This window comes from Ursus arctos, unplaced genomic scaffold, assembly GCF_023065955.2.
Source record: "Ursus arctos isolate Adak ecotype North America unplaced genomic scaffold, UrsArc2.0 scaffold_1, whole genome shotgun sequence".
In the NCBI taxonomy this organism is placed as follows: domain Eukaryota; kingdom Metazoa; phylum Chordata; class Mammalia; order Carnivora; family Ursidae; genus Ursus; species Ursus arctos.
The window spans coordinates 81151942-81174426 of record NW_026622763.1 but is presented as its reverse complement, the minus strand read 5'-3'; the positions used below and the strand labels follow the sequence as shown (position 1 = coordinate 81174426).

Sequence of the window (22485 nt, the reverse complement as noted above, 5' to 3'; positions counted from 1 at the left end):
GAAGTGTCTAGCCCCACATTCCTTCTTTTTATCCTCCCAAGAGATTACACAGGCTCCTTGAACACTTTTCATTCATTGTTCTGCAGGTGAAATGACTTTGCCCAGTGGTCTTTTTGTTCTCCCATCCTTCCCCTTCTACTGCAAAACCTTCTACTAAAAATATTGGTTTGTTTCCAGTTCCAGGGACCCTCTTAACCATCTGCCATTCTAAGAAATTCCTGAAATGGACCCAGGTAAACAAGGTGGGTATTATTCTCAAGGTTCTGAGCACAGTTTGTAAACAAAAAAACGAAGCACAGATGTTGTGTTTTCAGACTTCTGAGTTGCAGAAGAGTTGACATTTGGCATCTGGCAGAAAAAGAAACAAGTGGGTGATTAAAAAGATTTTCTTTTTTTTTCTAAACAGAAATTCATAATGTATGGAAGAGTATTTGGTCTGTTGTTCCCAAAGCGCCAACAGTAATTTAACAAAAGACTTGTTCTCGATATAATTACACCTTAAATTGCTATTCAAATATACAAAAAGTGGCTTATCTTATTTTTGTATATTTTCATGGTTTACTATTAAAATGACTTCACTGTAGATATTTTAATGTCGGGGTACGTTCACAATACTACGTGGGTCTCACAGCTGTCACTGTATAAATATTTGATAAATGGGTATGAAGACACTAATTCCCCTTTCTACCAATATCTCTGAATGCCGTGGAAAGCCCAAGAGTGGCTTGTGACTTTTTTTTTTAAGATTTTATTTATTCGTTTGAGAGAGACAGTGAGCAAGAGAGAACATGAACAGGGGGAGGGAGAAGGAGAAGCAGATTCCCCTGCTGAGCAGGGAGCCCAATGTGGGGGGCTCGATCCCAGGACTCTGGGATCACGGCCTGAGCAGAAGGCCAGTGCTGAAGCCACTGAGCCCCTCAGGCGCCCCTGGCTTGTGACATCATTATTACTGAATCTAGTTTCAGCCTTATTCTGCTAGCTGAAATCTAATCGTTAACTTCACTTGCTTTGTATAAAATTCTATAATATCTCAAGTTATCTATCTAAAACAGCACTATGAATGATCCAGATCATCTTTGGGTTTCCCTAACTTAAGCCCTCATTGTACTAAGTGTCATACAAAGCCGTAGATAATCCATTCAAAGCCCAAATTTCCCTAAAGGGAGGCTTCCCAAGTTGAGTGTGCCTCAGAATCAGCCACAGGGTGTGTTAAAATGCCAAGTTCCACCTCCAGAGTTTGTGACTCACTAGGTCCAGGCTGGGGTCTGAGAACATGCATTTCTTTCTTTTTTTTTCTTTTCTTTTTTTTTTTTTTTTTGGCTTAAAGATTTCATTTATTTATTTAAGTGAGAGAGACAGAGACAGAGAATTAGCAGGGGAGCAGTGGGGGGAGACAGAGAAGCAGACTCCCGCTGAGCAGGGAGCCTGAGGCAGGACTCGACCCCCGGGCCCTGGGATCCTGACCTGAGCTGAAGGCAGACGTTGAACCGACTGAGCCACCCGGGGGCCCGAGAACATGCATTTCTAACAAGTTCCCAGGTCATGCTGATGCTGGAGCCACACTTAGAGGACCACCGGCCAAAAATATCTATTTCTGGATCATCCCCCTGGAGATGACGGACAGTTTATTACATTCTCAGAATCTGGAGAAAGTGACAAAAATAAGAACAGTTTAAAGCAAAACATGTTTCCCGGTCAAATTGCTTTCATGAACAAGACCGTATATAGCTTGTATGATTATTTCTTCAAGTATCTAAAACCACTTTCTTCGTAGCTTTGGGCCTCATACATCAAACGACTTCTTCCTTTCTTGAGTTTTCTCCCACCAGCAGGAAAGGAAAAAAAAAAAGGCAGCCTTCAGGAAGCAGAGCTGGTAGTGAGTCACCTGGAATGCTCATTCATTTTCCACGTTGTGCTCGATCACAGCTTGCCGTGTTATGCTGCATAACTTCATCAGATGACACTGCAAAACATAATTTGACAGGAGTGCCACGGGCCAGATGGTAGAGCAGTGACACAGTCGCTCTTCCGCCAACGGCAGCATCTGGGAACCCGCGGAGCCCCGAGTGTGCTGATTCTCTGGATTCACTGGGTGCATCTGAGAGGAACCGGGGCACAAACACTGGCCAGTTTCCAGAAGGAAAGAAAATGTTGGGCATTACAGTTTTGTAAACTAGTTTCACACCATTCTGGCTGCTCTCCATTGGTTTTCCTCCTCCAGATAGAGGGCAGAGTGCTTCTGACTTCTCAACATACTCTAATGCTGAAAACTGAAAAGCATTTTCAAAACATAAGGAAATATTAAATAACAAAATATTTAGAGCAAATTGTAGCTTCTTTGATATGGTTGCACCTGCTCAAAAAAAGGGGGGGGAGGATGGGGAGGGTTCTTAAGATTGCTTGTTTAATGACATTTTTAGGCACATTCACCTGAGGTACATGTCTTCCACTCATGATCATATATCAATCGTTGAATTAGTCTGTGCCCCAGGAGAAGCTTTTGGCGTGTTCTAACTCCCCAGGGGTGGCTCTGACCTGGTTTGGCACCATAGCCCCTCAGTGGGTTAGCACAGTGCCTGGCACTCAATACCCATACATGTAACGGCTAGGACTTCTCCGCACAATACTCCAGGACAAGAAACACTATTTTCTAAACCAAAACCAAGTCATTATAGCTTGGTATGAAATTTAATTTGGGAAGGAGCCATTCCTTAAAGACACGATAATAACCTTTAAGGTTCCGACGCTGAACCTCTGATCTGAAGTATTCAGGACTTCTGTCCAGGCTTCAGCCCCTCTCCACGTTCGGCAAAGAGACAGCCATAGCTAGAGCAACACTGACATCAAGATTGGTTTTCAAGGCAAGGGGAGTCCAGAATGTGTGTACGGGTCAAGGAGGAGGAGCTACGAGAGAGGATGAGGTTGCGGATTCAGAAAGTGGGGGACCCTGGTGGTATTTAGGTAATGAACCCACTCCTCTGGCCACCCAACCCCCATCCGACTTTCTTCTGGTGAGCCAGTGCACTGGTTCTGCTTTGGAAGAACAACTTGCCCTTGATCTTAGTCCCTGAAATTCTATTAGTATTGAGTCAAACTCTCCCATTTCCATGAGTGGCTTTAGTTCCTCGATGGGCCTATCATACGAAGGCCTGGGTGCGCTGACTTCAAGGTGACCCCTTAAACACGAAGAAGCTGTTCAATCGTCCAGAGGAGTAAGAAGAGTTTAGACCTTGGAACATACACAGGAATGAATATGGAAAAATTGCCTCTTCATCCTCTAAATTCTCCCACTTCTGCGAGAATAAGAAAGAAATTAATAGCGCCAAAAATTACCCTGCCCTATCCGTTTGAATCGATGGAATCCACTGAGCAGCCCCTTGTTTTGTGACGCTTCAGGGCCTGCTTAACAGCAGCTAAAGGGCTGCCTGTGTTTCTAGTCGCAAACATGTCTGCAGCACACGTACCTATTTATCTGACGAAGGAAATGAAGATCAAAAAGTAAACTCATTTCCCCAAAAGAAAAAAGAACTAGTTAATGGCTCCAAAGCTTTCTCTTCTCCACCATGCTGTGAAATGGGCGGACAAGCACTCTGGGCCTGGTAAGGGCTCGGAAATGTTAGCCATTGTTGTAGTGATGGTGCTGGGGGTAACTCTCAAAAGAAGGTATATTAACAGTTCTTTTCTGATTATAAAAATAACATATGCTCTTTATAAACACATCGAGGTGATATCAACTAGTAGAATGAAAATAACCATACTAAGAATTCGAGCAACCAGAGATAACCTCTATTAACAATTTGACAAATGCCCCTAGAAATTAAGCTCCACGTGACAGGGATTTGTATCTGTTTTGTTAACTGCTATATTTCAAGGGCCTGGAATCATGCTGGGGCCATATAGTAAGCGCTCAGTGAATATCTGCTGAAGGAATGAATGAATGGAGAGCTTTTACGTCATTTTCATATATGCATAAATACATGTGTGTACATCTGACTAGAATATATTAACAAAAGTGAGTTTATAGTATACACAGAATTTTTTATCCTATTTGTTTCATAAGGCTGTTTTCTTAAAATATTTTATTTCTTTATCTGAGAGAGAGTGAGTGTGCGTGCATGAGCGGGGGTGGGGAGAGGAAGGGGCAGAAGGAAAGGAATAAGCAGGCTCCCCCCTGAGCAGGGAGCCCTGACGCAGGGCCAATCACAAGACCCTGAGATCATGACCTGAGCCGATGGCAGACCCTTAACTGACTGAGCCACCCAGGTGCCCCAAGGCTGTTTCATTTTTACATAAAAAGTTTAGTAGACTCAGAGGATGTCTTGTAGGGTCACTTGCAGCCTGGGACACTGTAATCCACTATTTTTTGTTCCCAGATAGGAAAGAGAGCTCTAGACTTTGATTTGCTCACCTGCAAAATAACTACAGGGCTACATGATCTCTAGGATTCCCTTCTCAGTTGTGGGATTTATCTAACGAGATGTTCCTTTATCCATGATATTTCATGTTTTCTTTCCAGATGCCCTTAACAGCATTGAGAATTCCATTTACAGAACAGCCTTCAAATTACGATCAGTGCAAACTCTGTGCCAACGTAAGTACAGACTCTCTTTAAGAACTTGAAACAATCTGATCTGAACAATTTCTCTGTGTAAAATTCACAGAGAAAACAAGAACTCCCCCATGCGAGTAACCACTGCTCCAGAAGGCTGATCTATGCACTTACCCCATTAGTCACAGAGAAGAGGGAGCGGGGGCGGGGTGGGGGGGTACACCTGGACGTGTCACTCATGTAGCTTCGCTGCCCGACAAGAGAAAATCATTTTTGGACGAGGGTTTAAAATTTTTTGTAATTTTTCCTACTTGCTTCCTGGACATTTTTTGTTTGTTTCCTTTTCAGAATACCAATACTGACACAAAATAAAATTGTAAAATAAGCTATCTACACTTGTAGATTTAAGCATGAAAATAAAAATTCCTTCTACCACGTAAGATTTGCATTTTGAAATCGTACCCCTCTTTCTGAACATACAAAACTATGTTCAGATGAATCATCCTTGGGTTACAAATCTTAAAACTATCCCAAGAATTCTCTGAGAACTGCTTTTTTTGCATTAAATTTATATCTGGTTGAAAGCTCTGATTTTCTTTTCCTTCACTGTTATCGTGGGCAAAATAAGGCAAAATATGGTAAAAATGTTTATTTAGTAAAAATTCTCCAAAATGAAATAAAGTGGGTTCTATATATGAAAAACAACAGGGATTCAACCTAGCTAAAGTTATTGATTTCTAGTAAGTTCTGTATTGCATTAAAAAAAGCATTTCACGTGATTTATGACATTTATCAGATGAGACCTTAAAGAAGTTGTGTTATACATACATTTCTCCTAAAGTTTGGAATTCTTTTCATAGTTTGCCTTCTGCCTAATAAGTTATTTAGACCAGTGGCTTTCAAACTGTGCTTCACAAAGTGCCTAGGGGTAGGAGTAGGGCAGGAAAGGAAGTAGAGGCAAGCGAGGAAGACCCAAAAGACCAATGCACCCAGTTTTCTCTATTTTCCCTACTGCATTCAGTAAAAGGGTCCTTGGAAGAAGAAGATTTTTGACAGACTCACTTATAACTATTATTTATTATTCCAGGGATCAACAAAAGGCAGACTATGCTCACCAAAAATTTACCCTCGATTTTGCTATTTTCCTGGGTATCTTTCCCATTAAAGAAAGTTAGTGGCAAACGTTGGCCCAAGCCTCCCCTCATTAATGCCTGGGTGTGGACCAACCGCAGAATTTGAGGATATACTTTCTGAACGTTTTATGACCCCTGGCCTTAGACCCTGAATAATACTCATGGGGAATATTAACAATACTCAAAACCAGTAGTTCAAAGTTCTACCTAGAAAAGATATCTAGGGGCGCCTGGGTGGCTCAATCGTTAAGCGTCTGCCTTCAGCTCAGGGTGTGATCCCGGAGTCCTGGGATTGAGCCCCACATTGGGCTCCTCCGCTATGAGCCTGCTTCTTCCTCTCCCACTCCCCCTGCTTGTGTTCCCTCTCTCGCTGGCGGTCTCTATCTCTGTCGAATAAATAAATAAAAATCTTAAAAAAAAAAAAAAAGAAAGAAAGAAAAGATATCCAAATACTAATCTGAAAACAAGAAAAGTCCCAAAGCCCGAGATAAGCACAGCGTGAGCTCCAGGCGGCAGGATCTCAGGGCACCGCATAAATCTTGCGGAGCGACGCACGCGCACCACCATTATCTGTTTCGCTGTAACACAGACTCGCAGCTCGCGTGTCCAGCACGCCGGCGGAGAGGATGAGTTCTGCGATTGAATAACGATAAAGCAGTTTGCACCTTCCACCACCTGCAGCCAGGTTTTTATTAAAGTCACATCCCAAAATCTACTCCTCACTTCTGTAGACTCTCCCGTTGAAAGCAGGATTGAGAACAAATAAAAAATTTTATTATACTTGCTAGATTTCTTATCTGTGAGGCTGATTTACGAAGGAGAGAAAAGCGCAGGGTTTTATCATTCCACAGACAAGCATTTTCAATGCCAGCCGCTCTGGGCGCCCCTGACATCCTCATCTCTCAGATGGTACAAGTGGGTGTTTATTAATTTTGTCTGTTATCCTCTGTCTGCAAGAAACCATAGGGTCAGCTCTATTTCATTCTTCCTTGTATTCATTGCCTTGTAAAATTTTTAAGAGGTGGTAAAAAAAATAACATAAGAAATAAACCATTGTTTTTTTGTAAGCAACTTTGGCTTTATTAAGAGCCGTCCCTAGATAACAATACCGATGGAACCAAGATCAACAAAAAGAAATATCATTGAGGCAAGGGCGGGACCTGAAGAGTCTGATAGTTCAGCAGCTGCTCTTTTATGAAGATCACTGGGGTTTTTCTTTAACTTAGGCTATTGCATCTTAGCACAATATTCCTTCTGAAGCAAGGCTGTAGACAGGGAAAACTATATTTGAACACGAAAGGTAAATTTGCTCAATTCACTTAATAAAGAGTCTAAAAAATGTTTTCACCACTTCTCAGCACAGTGCCCTAACTTCTTGGAAGGCTGTTTTTCAACTTTCTCATTTTCTTCCCCTTTCAACTTCATTCTACAAAGCAACATCCTGGAGGTTACACTGGGAATAATGTTATAACCTGGCTTTACCAACAGTGCGCTTTTCCAAAATCAAATCTGCTCTCCGACTAGTAAGGCCTGAACTCTACACAAGAGATATGCATCCAAATAGTGGTCATATTCGAATTCCCTTTCAAGAAAATAGCTGCCATTAAAAAAGTCTTATTTAAACACTAGATGACATTTGCTTTATTTGAAGCCTTTATTTGAAGCCTTTGTTCCCATTGGAAAATAAGACAATTTCTTGTTTGCTTTCCACAGTGGACTTGATGGACAGCTCTCTGATTCAGCTCGTCCTCCTACATCACAGCTCCTGCGAAGCCAGAGAGAGCCCCCTCCCTGTGCAGCAGCTCTCCCGGGCTCTCCAGGAGCTGTTTCAGAGAGTCGGGGAGGAAAAACCAGGACAGGTGCATCCCAGAGCTTCAGAACTCACTCTGAGCCTTCTCACAACAATGTATGACAGGTGAGGCTGTGAAGGTCATGCTGTGGCCTCAAGGACAGTGTTTAGTCACCACCGGTCATTGGCCACGTGGTGTCGTCTAAGGTTTGCTTGATGTTTGTTCCATAAGAAGGCTTCTTTGTTTTCCACAAATGTCTTATTCATCCAGGAGGGGGACGAAGAAGTATATGTTTATCAGCTTCACTAACATAAATGACCCGTGAATAGCCAAAAAGGGAAAAACAAATCCACATTACTTCTGTCTCACGCAGACTCATTTCCACTCTGGACACATGCACTCCTTTTGCTAGAGTGGTTATCGAGCTATACATACAAAAAACTACACTTTTCTCTTGGGTCCCTGGTAGCTTATTTCTTTGCTCATTTCTTATAACCAGGTATCAGTTTTTGTTTTGTTTCTCAGGTGCGGTAAGGTTGATTAACCTAGGCTCGGGTAGCTAAGCTCTTGTCTTAGTCTGTTTGGGTTGCTACAACAAAAATACGGTAGACCGGGTCGCTCAAACAACAAACATTTATTTCTCACGGTTCCCGAGGCCGGGAAGTCCAAGGTTAAAATGCCGGCCATTTCAGTGTTTGGTGAGGACCAGCTTCCTGATTCACAGAGAACTATCTTCTTGCTGCGTCCTCGTGTGGTGGAAGGGGTGAGGGAGTCCTCTGAGTTGTCTTTTATAAGAAGAGCACTAATCCAGTTCATGAGGGTTCCACTCTCATGGCGTAATCATCCCCCGAAGTCCCACCTCCAAATTTCATCACATTGGAGGTGAGAAGTTCGACATATGAATTTCGGAGGGATCCACACATTCAGTCCACTGCACCTGTAAGCCAATTTAGACCATGCCAAACGCTTGATCATGCATGCCACGGAGTAAATGATGTGTGTGTGTGTGTGTGTCCGTGACTGTGTGTGCCCCTGGCTCTCGGGTCTACCATTCCTCTGTCCCACTTCATTCTGTTTACCTTATGTGGCCTTGACCCAGTAAGCTTCATCTTTTAGGGTGGACTTTTAAAAAATCATAGTAAATATAAAACATTTGGAAAGTGCAGAAAAGAGTAAAGAAGAAGAAATGCCACCCCCAATCCTGCCTCTCAGAGGCAAGCACAGTTTAGCCATCTGGCAAATTCTTACAGCGTTTCCTTTTCTAGTTTATTATTTTTTTGTCACACAAATAATATATAAACATATATTCAAGTTATTTTTTCATTATTTCACACTCCTTAAGCATTAAGCTTTTTTTTTTTTAAAGATTTTATTTATTTGTCAGAGAGAGAGAGAGAGCACAAGCAGGGGGAGAGGCAGGCAGAGGGAGAGGCAGGTTCCCTGCTGAGCAAGAAGCTTGATGTGGGGAGCTTGATCCCAGGACCCCAGGATCGTGACCTGAGCCGAAGGCAGACACTTAGCTGACTGAGCCACCCAGGTATCTTTAAACCTTAAGCTTTTGAGGGGGCACGCGGGTGGCTCAGTCTGCTAAGCGTCTGACTCTTGATTTCTGCTCAGGTCATGATCTTAGGGTCGTGAGATCAAGCCCCACTTTGGGCCGTGCACTGGGCTTGGAGCCTGCTTAAAATTCTCTCTCTCACTCTCCCTCTGCCCCACCCCCTCAAAAAAAGACTATCATTTCTAATATCAATGCCTGCCTCTAACAATCCTCCTGCCTTTGCGACATTGTTTTGCAGGCTCGAATCTGCCCAGCCAGTGAGCAAAGAATGATTAGGCTCTAAGTGAGGGCCCGTGAGCTGGTGGATCTTTTATACGCATCTTTGTTCCTTTTGCATTCCTTTTGTGCTTGTATCTTTGTTTGGCGTCTAGGCATGTGTGTCCTAAGGAAGTGACACTGCCTGCTCCGTGAAGACAGGGTGCATCCCTGTTTCCCCAGTGTCCAGCGCAGTGCTTCGCACAGAGGAAGCACCCAATAAATATCTGTTGGGCACATGAATGAATGAATGATGAAATATTTTAATTCAATTTTTAGTCTGTCAAAATCTAGATATAGGAAAAGAGACCATGAAAATGTGAACTTAAAAAATAATAATAAAGAAATAAAATAAAGAAAAGAGAAGAAAAGCATGAACTTGGAAAGAGATGTCAGAAGTCTCTGTTAATAGTTACAGTTTTTATAAAGCACTTCGCCCGGAATCACCCTGCCTTTCCCATTCTTGTCTCTGTGTTTTGTGGCTGTGCAGCACGGGGACGGGTTTGCTCAAGCTTGTACCTGCCGCTGCTGCCCTGATTGCTCTGTCCGGGGACAGCGCTCTCACAAAATACAGAGGTAACACATGTAGGAGTTTGCGTGCATCAGGGGCAGTGACCTCCAAACCGCCAACACACGATCTTCTTCCCTCGTTCCTATTCCCCTGCCACACGGCTTTTCTTTGTTGTACACTCAGCATGATGGGAGTTTTCAAGATGTCGATCTGTGCTTTCTAATTATTCATGACTTGGTCGTCCTTGCTATTTATTTGTGTGGGAATTTTTCAGACACAGAAGAAATTATTATTCCTTTAAAGCCTGGCACTCTCCTCACAATGCCATTTACCAGCCTCGTGGGCTTCATCACTGATGTGCTGAATTATCAAGAGGTTGAAATGTGAATTGGTTTTCATTAGTTATTAAATTACCTCATTTGGGAAGCCTTCAAACTAGCAAGCAAATAATCAAGAAATAGAACTTTCTCTTCCTTTCCCCTTCATACCTAGAAATAAGCTGTTTAGAATTCAAGGCATGTACTCTTCCAAGACGTATTGCAAGTATTCAGTTTAAAGATTTCTTTCCCCCTTCGTGTGTCTAGCTCTTTTTCAGCTCTATGCAGAACAGAACAGGGGAGGTTATGATTCCAGGGCACGCATGACTCGAAGCGTTTTGAGAAACCTACTAACAGACCTACAGCAGGTAAATGTCTAATACTTGAGGATTCTAAATTTGTTCCAGTTATTTTAGCCACCTTTGTTATAAAACAATCTGATTTGTACAGTGTCATTGTCCCTTAATACAGTTCTCCACGCCATTCCTCTCTCTATAGCAACTGCTGTTACCTAAGCACAGGTGTGATCCACTACAACCACTTGTAACTCAAGCTTTTCCTCCCTCCGACTCTGCCCCCACACTGCAGTCAGCGACTTGTCCGAAATGCAAATGTCACCCTTACGCCTAAAATTCTTCATCGGCCATATACGTCTCTAGAACAAAGCCTAAATTCCTTAGCATCATATGAAAAGCTTTCATGATTTGACCCAATCCTTCTCTTTTCAAAAAGAAGTAAAATCATGATTTTTATAGGAATATAAAATGAATACAAGTCCAAAAATGTATTTAATTTATGAATTAAAAGAGGGTAGCGGTAAGGTGTTACAACTAGTTAAAAGAAATAACCAAAGAGTGGGCAAACTGGTAGATGAAGAATATAAAATGAACTTGCAGGTGGTTGCAAGCCTGGCTTTTGGGGGAAGTTGGGGGTGGGCCCCAACCGGGCTGAATTTATTTGCATGTCTATAGATGAGAATTATTTGCATTTCAATCCCTTTTCTGCAAGTTAACTTTAATTCTCTTGCAGGTTGTAAAACAGCCTAGCCAAAGGCAATGATGCATATCTCTATACATTCAGGTATCACCATTGAAATGATCGCCAGTGGTTTCTTTCGCTTATTCCATAGTGTTTAATTTTTCCTTGCATTTTTTATGCCGATTTCACTCCTACATATCAAAATCAAAATTACTCTGCCCAACATGCGCCAAGTTCCCCACACCTGATTTGCGCAGCTCCATCTATCGGCAGCACCACTGCCTATCGCTTGGCAAATACTGTTCATCTTTCAAGTCATTCAGATTATTAGTCACCTCCTCGCTAAAAGCTCTTTAACTCCCTGTGCATAACTTTGTTATAGCACTTGTCGAATTTTGTTGCCATTATTACCAGGTATATGCCTTCTACACTAGACTGCTTCTCAAGGGGAAGGATTGTATTGCATTCTTGTTTATGTCTCCAATGGCTTAAAAAGTGCCTGGTAGTAAGGCCTTCGACCAAAGATTAATGAAAGCATAAATGAAATACAGTGCTGAAGACTCAAAGAGTTCGGAGTTCCATCATTTCCTGTGCTTTAAGAATGTACAGATTTAATATTGTTTTTATCCTTACTAGGCAAGGGAATTTAGCCCCCTTAAAGTAAATACGTTTCCTAAATGTTAGAATGATGTTAAATGATACATCTGAGCAAAAACTTCTACAAACAGATGAAGCAGGCTCCAGATTGCCTTGTGTGGAAGTGGTTGCTGTCCCAGTGTACCTTTTACCCCTGCTTCAAGGATGCCTCTGCTGTCCAGCTCCTGCAAAATCCCCACACTAGGTTTTCCGCACTGTGAAGCTCTAATAACTTTCTGTCATTTTTCTCTTGGGTCTAGGCTGTAAAAGAGGAAAAGAATAATCTTCGTAAGGTTCTCTGGCTGGGGCCCTGTCAATTAGGCTGACAAAAGACAGATTAACAAGAGGAGAACAAACAGAAGTTTATTAACATGTATATGGCACTACACAGGGGAGTGCCCAGTGATGAGTAACTCAAAGGGCTGACTAGAACTCAGGCTTATATACAATCTTAAGCTAAACAAAGGGAAAGGGGTTCTGGGCTTCCTGGTAGGGAAGGAAAGTGATGAGAAAGTGACCAGGAAAAGTATGGTGAACGAGGCTTGTTTAGTAAAGTTTGTTGTGAGGATTTAAGTTGGTACCTTCTCCATCGATAAGAGTTGTTAAGAGTCCTCTTCTTCCTGGTAGGGAGAGGGAGACAACTTTGGCAAATGAAAATGTCCCTCATAAGTGTACATTTTCTTGACAAAAGGAAAACTTGTGTCCTGCTTTTAGAGCTTTTCCTTCATCTGATGGTTTTCATTGGCCTTTAGCTCAAAATAATCCATATGCCAAAGAGGCACATTTGGGGGTGGCATATTCTGATAGTCTTCAGACCAAGAGTTCTGAACTGGGGATAGTCATGAAGGGGTGGGTAAAGAGGAAGATAATTAGAACCCTAGGACAGGGAGTATGGTTTAGAAAAACCTATCCTGGGGCACCTGCGTGGCTCAGTCTAAGCCTCTGATTCTTGATTTCAGCTCAGGTCATGACCTCAGAGTTGTGAAATCAAGCCCCACGTCAGGCTCTGTGCTCAGCAGAGAGTCTGCTTGAGATTCTCTCTCTCCCTCTGTCCCTTCCTCCTGCAATTGCTCTCTCTCTCTCCAAAATAAATAAATAAGTCTTCAAAGAGAGAGAGAGAGAAAGAAAAACCTATCCAAACTTACCTGTGCTTTGATTTGGTCTTAATATCTTATGTTTGTATTGATCATAATAATTAATATTTAATGTATTCTAGAAATTCCCAATAATATTCAATATGTTCATATTTTTTAAATGGAGTGATGATTTTTTTTTTAATTTAGGAAGTTAAACATCAGGCACAGTTATTTCAAAGCTGTTCTGGTGGTGGTGATGGCACATAGATCCCATTGCTGGCTTTCTGCTGACTCTCAGGCATACCCACCAGAGCCGAGGTACTACCCAGCAAACCTCACATCTCAGGGCTCAAGCTGGTGGAGAGGTGGAGAGAGTGGAAAAGCCTGTCTATCCATTTATGCTCAGACTTAAAAGACTGGAGGGCTTAGGTGAATATCATGAAAGTAGGTGTTCTGAGGGGCATTTTCCTTCTCCTGTAGAAATCCTTATGCTCACTTTCTAACTACTGTAGCCACCGACTAGCACCCCATTCAACAAGCCCTAAAACTGTGCCCTTGTTCTGGGCTTCCCTGAGGTCAATGAGCTGCTGAAATGGCAGCTCTGGCAGGTGCTCTGTCTCCCGCCCGCGCATTAGTGCACTCCTGAGAAAACTCTTAGGAAGGTGGAAATTTGCATAGCAAATTATCCTCCCATTGACTTCCATTAAGACCTCAGAGATAGATTCCCATAGAAAATTCCAGGCCCCACCGTGTGATTCAAACCACTCCCCCAAGAATCCTAATTATCCTTCCAAGGGGCGTTCTGCCTGTGCTAGCATGCAGCCTGGCCACGTGCAATCTTCCATAGCACACCTGCAAGAAATTAGTCAAATGGGCGATTAATCCACCAAATCTTCGTGCACATACTTAGAGCTAAAAATGGAGGTTACAACCCACTACAGAAGTGAGTTTTCTTTTGACGGATGTCAGAATCGCAGAGCTGGCAAGTCAACCCCATCTAATCCCCCGCCCTTAGTTTACATGAGGTTAACCCCCCTTTCCAAGGGCGTGAGAACGCCCTCTAAGTAAGTGTCCAGTTAGGTCATCAGCACTCACAGGCCGAAGTATGGGCAATGAGTTCGTTTTTCAGACAAAGGCCAAATGATGTAGGGAGTAGTTACTTCTGCTCATCTGGTGACGGGGTAATTATCAATTTAAAGTACAGCCATCTTGTCACTATTACGCAAATGTTTGTTGACTCCTGCCTGGCTAATTGTCAGCAAAGTGGTTCTAAGTGCCACTTTCCTGATTAGAAGAATGTTTATTCGAGTTGATGGACTCAGCAGGGGGGTCTTCGAAATCACTTTTGAGCTTGCAGGCAATGCCGCCTGACAGCCTGTGCTGTACAAGCCATCGGACGGGAAATTAGGACTCGCGACCACATGGGCATAAGTGGAGGTGACAGGTACACGTATCTGTGCATCTAGATAATGTCAGAGCCAAGTCCCTGGCCATCTTGGCTGTCACAAGGGGTTCTCAGTCCCCGAGTGAAACTCCTTTTGGTCACCGTGATTGAAAGGTGGAAACCATCGCGTGAGGTAGCACAGATGGAGCCATCGGAACCCCTACGACACACATCCAAAGGACAAAGCTTTGTGAGCCCCCCTCAACAGAGCAAGGAGTCTTGAGGTGAGATCTCAATTCTGCAGCTAAATCACGTTTTGTTTTTACCCAGAGCAAAATATTTCATCTCAAGCACCGTTGCTTTAAACAAGGATAATGATGACTGCCCTAGCTCAGGAATTGGTGTTTGTTAAAATGAGATGATATGATAGTGTTTGGAAAGGTTTTCCTTAAAACTGCTCCGAACGTGACTACAGTATCGCTGTGTCATGCAATTCACAGGTAAATGAGGGCAAAGCAAGGTGAAAATAACATCCCTGGGATCATAAGAAGTGAAACGATGGAAGCTGTCCCCGTACTGCCCCAATTGCTAGACTCTTCTCAGTCTCCCTTCCTCCCGGCCCTACTTCTTCCCACGTGTTCATTCACTGTCCCCATTCAGACGTTGCACAAAACCCACACATTTCTTGTCTGCTCGGATGGGGCACTTCATCCAGTCTCAGACACCAGGTCCTTGTGACTCCGTGGCTGGAAGCACCACGACCCAGCCCTGCTCATTCCAGCGGTCACATATTTCTCCGGTTTCTCACGACTGACATGGGGTTTCCTGCCTTTTGTAGATCCCTGCTGTTGTGGGAGAGAGTCGCGCTCTGTGCTCGGTGGAGAGCGCCACCCGCAGCTGCTTCCAAGGGGTGAGTGCCACGCAAATGTCCCCCCCGAGCTGGGGGCAGACACATGTGCTAACCCGTTCGGATTACAGAACTAATTCGTAGTTCTGCACAGCATCCCAGACAGCCTCCTCTAAGATACAGCCTTGCCTCTAAATGTTCATGTGATAAACTTCTTTGGCAGAAACAGCCAGAAAAGAAGATGAAAATACATTTTCCTCTACACTAGAGACCAAAGTCATGCCTGGCAACACATCTGAGTGAGCCGTTGTTTTTCAGGTGTTGAGCCCAACAATCAAAGAAGAAAAATTCCTGTCTTGGTTACAGTCTGAGCCTCGCATCCTCCTGTGGCTCCCAACCAGCTATCGGTTATCTGCCACTGAAATGGTCACTCACCCTGTTCGCTGTAGAATCTGCAGGAGCTTTCCAATCACGGGACTGAGGTACAGTCATTCATCAATATTTCATGGACAGTCATTCTCCAAATGGGTCCGGGGGTGGAGCTGCCTCTCTCCAGATTCTTCTGTGGTCTTCACACATCTGGAACTCAGTTGGTATTTCCGGGTCAGTAATTTTCTGCATGAGGGGGATCTTGATTGACAATAAATTATATTTATCTTCTACAATTAACAGAATGTTAAATTCTTCCATTGACACATGGTCTGATCAATAGACATTTTTATTCCTCTAAGAGGAAAATGTTTTTTCTTTTGTTACCAAAAAAATTTCTAAATATTTTAGAATCATTCGTAAGAATTACAGAATAATAATAGTTTATCAAGTGTTAGTGTTAGGTTGAATGGTTCACATGGATCATTTCAATTAAGGACTTGTTACAACCTCTGTAAAAGGTGGTATTATTATCCCCAATTTGCAGAGAAGCTAAATAACTTGCACGTGGTTAGCAAGTAGATGCTGGCGGTCTGAAGCCCTCGTCCCTTCTTTGCAACCATGATGCTATGCTGCCTCCCAGTGGAGACAACTGGGAACAGGGTCTCAGGATCCAAAGGAATAATGAGGTTTTGTGGGGGCAGCTCACACCAGATCTTCACTCTGATTAGAGGGAAGGGCAGATTTGGAAGGTAGGTTTGGAGGTAGGAGATTCAGATCTTTCTATAGCTTTGAGGATGACAGTCAGAACCCCACCTTAGGAAAAGGGTGTTGTTGGTCTCTCATACGTAAAACAGTAAGGAAGAGAAATTAAAGTCATTAAAGACTTGGGGAGGTAAGAAGGAAACCCGCAGGTCTAGACCAGGCACAGGGATGCCATTATCACGGTGAATGAATGCAGGGAGGGCCTGAAGGTGTAGTAGGACTGCATTGCTGGGGCAACAGGGTTGCTAGAAACAAGTCAAAGAAAAAGGTGCCCAGAAGGGGCAGGAGTGAGGACTTGGGAACTCTGTTCCTCTTCTCGTCTTACACTTTCAGATCTTAACTAACCCAGATGGTAGAGGTGCTCCCCACGGATATAAAATACATCTGCTGGGTCCACTAATAAGCTGGAAGATTTTAATGTTGCCGAGAAAATGAAGTGGGTTTGCAGAGAATTCTGAGGACATGGTGAAATTTCACTCATGAGAACCTCTTTGAAAATAACTGTCCTTTAAACAATAAAAGATAAATGGGAAGGACCATTAGAAACCAAGCAAACCGAACCAAAGAAATCTCCACACTACAATGAAAAATAAACTTTTTGTATTAGAACGTGGAGGAACATGAATATGATTTATCATATTAAATGCATGCTACAATCATTTAATCAATAAACAAGTACTAATTAAGTAGTTACTACATGACCTGCACTGGACTAGGTACAGAATTCACTTCGCAATTATATAAGACACAACTTCTACATTGAAATATTTTTTTCAAAATTATTATGTATAATGTAAAGCAGATATTATTATTCCTATTTAATAAAGGAGTCTTGAAGAGCTTAAATGACTCAGGTCATGCCAGGGAAGAGGACAAGAAGTGCCGTTCTTTAAGTTTCAGGTTATGTCCCTTCCTATTGAGAATGAAATTCACCTTCTCTTAGAAATGCATCCGTGCAAACTGTCTTTCCTCCTAGACGTCTGAGGCAGTGTACAGTTGTCATATATGCAGACAGCTGGGTGACCTGTGCAGGCCATTAATCTCTCTGGACCTCAGTTTCTTTATATAGAATAAGGAAGACTGGGTGCAATGGAGCACTAGGCTTCTTTTAGCTGTAACCTTCTATTAGAAATTGTTTGAATTTATTACAGCCCTAACCTTAAACTTGTGTTTTTTGGCTCTCATAAACTCTAGCAATAGCCTCAAGGCTTTAAGTTTTAGTGAGATAAATAAAGTCATTTTAGAGCAGAAGTGTTTGCCGACCTGGAGGTAACAGGAAGAAGGCAAAGGCTTAACCTTCTAAAATCAGAGAAAGTGCAAAGACCAGAGAGTGTTCCTGAGCCAGTGTTATATTTTAGCAGGACACATCACATTCATGCTCTATAATAACCATGTAAGGTTGAGATGAGATTGGGGGGAAAAAACCAAACTTGATTCTCTCTTGGTAAAGACATCAACAGACCAGTCTCTTTATTCACACCTTTCCTCATACACCTGTAGGTAGTTTCTGAGCATAAAGGCATCAATGCAAGGTGAGGGTCAGTGTACTGTCCTAGACGAGTCAATGGCAGCCTTATGGTATAATGCCAGATAACGCAGCCAGTACTTTTAAATAGTCCTTATTAAAAATATTATGTTATACATTTCTTGCAAACAGTGATTGTCTTCCCAATTACGCATGTTGAGTAATTTTCAAAGCTTTGTAAAACTTTGCAAAGCAAGAAGGCAGGGTTTACTAGTCCCATTTTCCTCGTGAATAAACTAAGTCATTCCTTTAACTTCATTCAACTAATGGTCATTGAAAATCTGCTATGTCCTCCACACATCTGAGCTTAGATTCCCACTTCAAGGTCACTAGTAATGTGGTGTGTGAGTTCAAACTCCAGCCTCCTGCACTTCTGGTCTCTTCTAGTGGTTAAAATAGCTGCTTCTCCGTTCAGGTGATATCCCTGGGCTCAAAGCCTACTCCTACCACAGACCAAAAGTTGTGTAACTTGGTGCAAGTTGCTTAAAATCTGATGGATTCAATCAGTTTCTTCATCTGGAAAAATGATAATCATAAGAACGCCTTACCTGAAAGAGCCTTCATGGCGATGAATCATGTCAACACATGTATACTGCCTGCCCTTTAGGAAGAGTTCCACGTTAGCTACTACTCTAGCCATCTGACACTATTTATGAACACCCTACTGTGGAACTAGGTGTGGGGTACTGTCAGAGTACAGCAATGAACAAGGGCAGCTGACGGTCGATCTTACAGAGCTCACATTCTCTTGCTCTGCCTTCAAACGACTTTGGTCAGAAGCCCTTCTGCCATCCAGCCCTGGGGCCCTTGCAAGTTTTGATTTCTCTGTTCTTTAGAATAATCAGCAGGTCTGACAGATGTGATGTGCTTCAAACCCTCCTTCTTGGCTCCAGCCTCCTTCCCTGACTCTTCCTTCTCTCTGGGATTTCATCCTCATTGGTCTTCAGCCCAAAGGCACACTTCCTCCATGAAAACTGGTCACCAGGCCACAGGGGTCTCCCCCTCCCTCCTTCCTACCGCACTTGCCTTCCAATGCCTCATACTTGGTGCATAACCACGTGTCGCTTAACTTCGCGAGTTAGTACCGCAAGCTTCCCTATCCTCTTTCTGCAGCAAGACATGAAATTTAAAGAGCACGGGCATCTGGTATCACCATATTTTCCCTGAGTGTTACGAGACACCCCTCCTTCCCACAGTGTCTCAAGGTACCCTCCTCACCTGTAACCACTGGAGACGTAAGGGTGCAACTGTTCATATAAGATGGATCACAGTGTTGATGTGTTAAGAAACTTGGACGTGGGGGTCACTCCCCCACACCCTGGCTGAGGGAACTAGCCCTCCTCCACTGCATTTCTTTCCTACAGAGAGACTTCTAGAAAATCGCAAAAGTTTATTTCAAATTCTTTGTCTACAATTTTATTTTCCCCAGTACCATGCAGGAATGCAAGTCCTGTATTATCAGATCTTGACAATTTTCAAGAGAAGTCAAAAGTCAGAATTTACTGAAAAATATCCCGGCTTATTTTATTTTTTAAGTTGGCAGCTAAATTCAAAATATATGACTGCATTGTGCAGCCACAGAAAATGTGACTGCAGACTTAGGGGTCTAGCCCAAGACTTGTTGTACACAGTACCCTGTATATGCAACGTGCTTGGTATATTCATGGGGGCATGAATCCATACTATAGTTTGTTGGGTGAAACCATGTTAATATAATACCATATTATAAAAAGTACCACCAAAAGAAGATTTCTTTGAGTAAATAAACATGTTAGAGTCATTTAACATCCCTACAAAGTTTGGGAGAAATTTTACACTTCCTTGATAGCTTAGATGTCTCCTGTATGTTTGGGGCGCTCATTCTGCACCTGACTGTTATTTTCTCTGCTCATGTGCTGGTTGTGACATTAGCTGCCCTTCCACTGTAATTGGCAGATACCGGTGTCTGAAGTGTCTCAACTTTGACCTCTGCCAGGCGTGCTTCTTTGCGGGGCTTCACGGCGGGTCTCCCCAGAAGGTCCATCGCTGCGTCCAGGTAACATCTAACCCACTGTACCCACGATTCGTGAATCCAATCAGTAGCAGCTGCAGCCGCTAAAGAACTTTCCCTGCAGTAAAACCACAGATTCTGCTCTTTTCGCGAGTGATAATATATTAAGTCTAAGGGAGTAGCAAACTCCGCCTTAAATATCTCTCAATATGCATTCTCTACATCACAGATTTTAATAGAACTTTTGGGACAAGAAAAGGCTGAACAGTGTTCAGTCTGAAGCTGCTGGTCCCACACTATATAGCAGAACGTATCTGAGGAATAAAAGGGGAGAATCATTGGAAGTGGGTAAGGATTCAAAGAAAAGGTTTTGGTTTGGTTAAAAAAAAAAAAAAAGAGGAACTTAAGTTTCTAGTTACTAGTACCTTTTGGGAAAACTTTTCTCTTTTCACATATCTTTTCCTGAACTTCCAGTATTTTTTCTTTAGGAAAAATGAAAGAGAAAGATTACTATCTCCATTTTGACTGAAAGAATAGAAAACTAAGACTTCACAGCTGCCTTTCAAGTGTTCTTTAAGAAAATTCTAGGGGCGCCTGGGTGGCACAGTGGTTGGGCATCTGCCTTCGGCTCAGGGCGTGATCCTGGCGTTGTGGGATCGAGCCCCACATCAGGCTCCTCCGCTTTGAGCCTGCTTCTTCCTCTCCCACTCCCCTGCTGTGTTCCCTCTCTTGCTGGCTGTCTATATCTCTGTCGAATAAATAAATAAAATCTTTAAAAAAAAAAAAAAGAAAGAAAGAAAGAAAGAAAAGAAAATTCTAAATACTCAGCAAGAGAATTCAGGTCTTTTGAAGAAAAAAGAGAAATAGGATAGTCAATCTTAAGCAAACAGCATTTTCATTTTTCCAGAAAGAACACTTTCTTCTCATCACTAAGTTCCTATGAATCAGTTTCTCCGCAGAGATGGTATCACCCTCAAACGGCCGTAGTGAAGGATGTTGGTTAGCTAGCCCTACGAGGACAGCTTTCCCTCATTCTCTCTCTAACATGAACGGTCCACAAAAGTCAGGTGCTTGGAGCATGCCAAAGAATTCCCAGTGGGCATTGTTTTACTAAACTTATATAACCCAGGTGCTCGGTTTCATTGGCCCACCGGCTCTCTGTTTCTAAAAACCTGGGGAGGAATAGGGCTTATTGATATTAGACTGACACCGTGTGGTGGCTTTGTTATTACACTTTAGATTTCAAGGGCTGACAATCTTTTAATAAGACATCTCATTCCTTTGTTCCTTTTGGCAAAGATTCTTAAAGTGGGGTTGATGGGTGGACTTCAGGTGGTCTGTGAATCCACTGAAATTTTATACAGAATTAAATTAGCATTTTTCTGGAGTTAAGTCCACAAGTGATCATCCAGTTCTGAAGAGAATCCGCACCTCAAATATTAGCAGCTCTGGACTTAGCCCTGCTCCGCACCCCTTCCAGCTCTAGAATTCCACGTTCCTGGATCGCTCTCAGGAAGAGGGGTTAATGTGTCAGGTGAGTGGTATATAATTTGGAAACTTGCACTATGTGGACAAGCAGAGAGGATGGGAAGACATTCAGGTAGGAAGGAAGGAGGATGATTTTTCTGAGGACATAAAAGTGAGTGAAGTAATTCCAAAAACTTTCACGGTGGCCAGTTTGCCCAAATGAGGAAAAAAAGACCCCTTTAAGTCTGATAGGACTTTCCTTTTTACTGGTGGCCATTCCAGCAGATGTCAGCGAAGGAGAATACAAAATGCCTCGTCGGGACCCTCAGAAGCACTCTGCTCCAAGGGCGCAGTAGGAGAAAGGAACCTTCAAGAAGGCAGTGGCTGCTGGACCAGGGGACTCCAAAGGAGCCGGCTAACGGGGCACAGGCCAGGTGAGTGGCTGTGAGTGCCAGGCCTGCAGAGCGGCAGCCCGGGGCCCTGGGACTCAGTATGCATCCAGCACGGCGCACAGAGAGCCGCTCTCGTGTTGCTGAGCCGAAGGAAGGCAGCAGGCGGGGCTGGCCGAGGGCTGACGATGCTCTTCCCTCGAGAAATGATCTTAAATTTTAAAATAGAACAAGAGGCAATAATACCTCTAAACAGCCCATCCCATCATTTAGAATTATTCCAACTAAAGCATCAAACACAGAAGACTTTTAATATAAAGGTATTGAAATGGCTTGGGTTTACAGCCCTAGTTTTGTTTTGTTTTGTTTTTCTATCTTTAGTTTTTGTTGGTTTGCTTTTGAAAGCCTAATTTAGAACAAATACATTATTTTTATTAAAAAAGGAAAAGGGGCGCCTGGGTGGCTCAGTCGTTGGGCATCTGGCTTCGGCTCAGGGTGTGAGCCCAGGGTCCTGGGATCGAGCCCCACATCGGGCTCCCTGCTCTGCCGGGAGCCTGCTTCTTCCTCTCCCACTCCCCCTGCTTGTGTTCCCTCTCTTGCTGGCTGTCTCTCTCTCTGTCAAATAAATAAATAAAATCTTTAAAAAAAATAAAAAATTTTAAAAAATTAAAAAGGAAAGAAAGACACTCAGCATCCCATCACTCACAGATGAGTGCTAGTCATGTGTTAGTATTACCAAAACAGGAATTATGCAGGAGATACAATATTTCGTTCTTTTCTTTTCTTAATGGAGATTATTTCCCATGTCATTAGTTACCAAAATATTATTTTTAATGGCCTCACTCTCATCCTTATAAGGAAGTATCATAATATACAAGCAATCCCCTATATCATGGAGTATTTCGGTCACTTTAAAAATTTGCCCCCTGAAATTCTGTCATCAACA

General features: G+C 42.9%; 1 protein-coding gene across 1 annotated transcript in view; it reads left to right on the top strand.

Moving 5' to 3' along the window:
* Positions 1-223: 223 nt before the first annotated feature.
* Positions 224-22485, top strand: part of DYTN (dystrotelin) — a 50228-nt gene continuing 27966 nt past the window's right edge. The window contains exons 1-9 of the mRNA XM_026492100.4: positions 224-242; positions 4517-4591; positions 7396-7597; positions 9776-9861; positions 10381-10481; positions 15026-15097; positions 15353-15516; positions 19629-19728; positions 21436-21584. Of these exons, the coding sequence (XP_026347885.2) occupies positions 224-242; positions 4517-4591; positions 7396-7597; positions 9776-9861; positions 10381-10481; positions 15026-15097; positions 15353-15516; positions 19629-19728; positions 21436-21584 (968 nt within the window). The remainder of the gene's footprint in view (positions 243-4516; positions 4592-7395; positions 7598-9775; positions 9862-10380; positions 10482-15025; positions 15098-15352; positions 15517-19628; positions 19729-21435; positions 21585-22485) is intronic.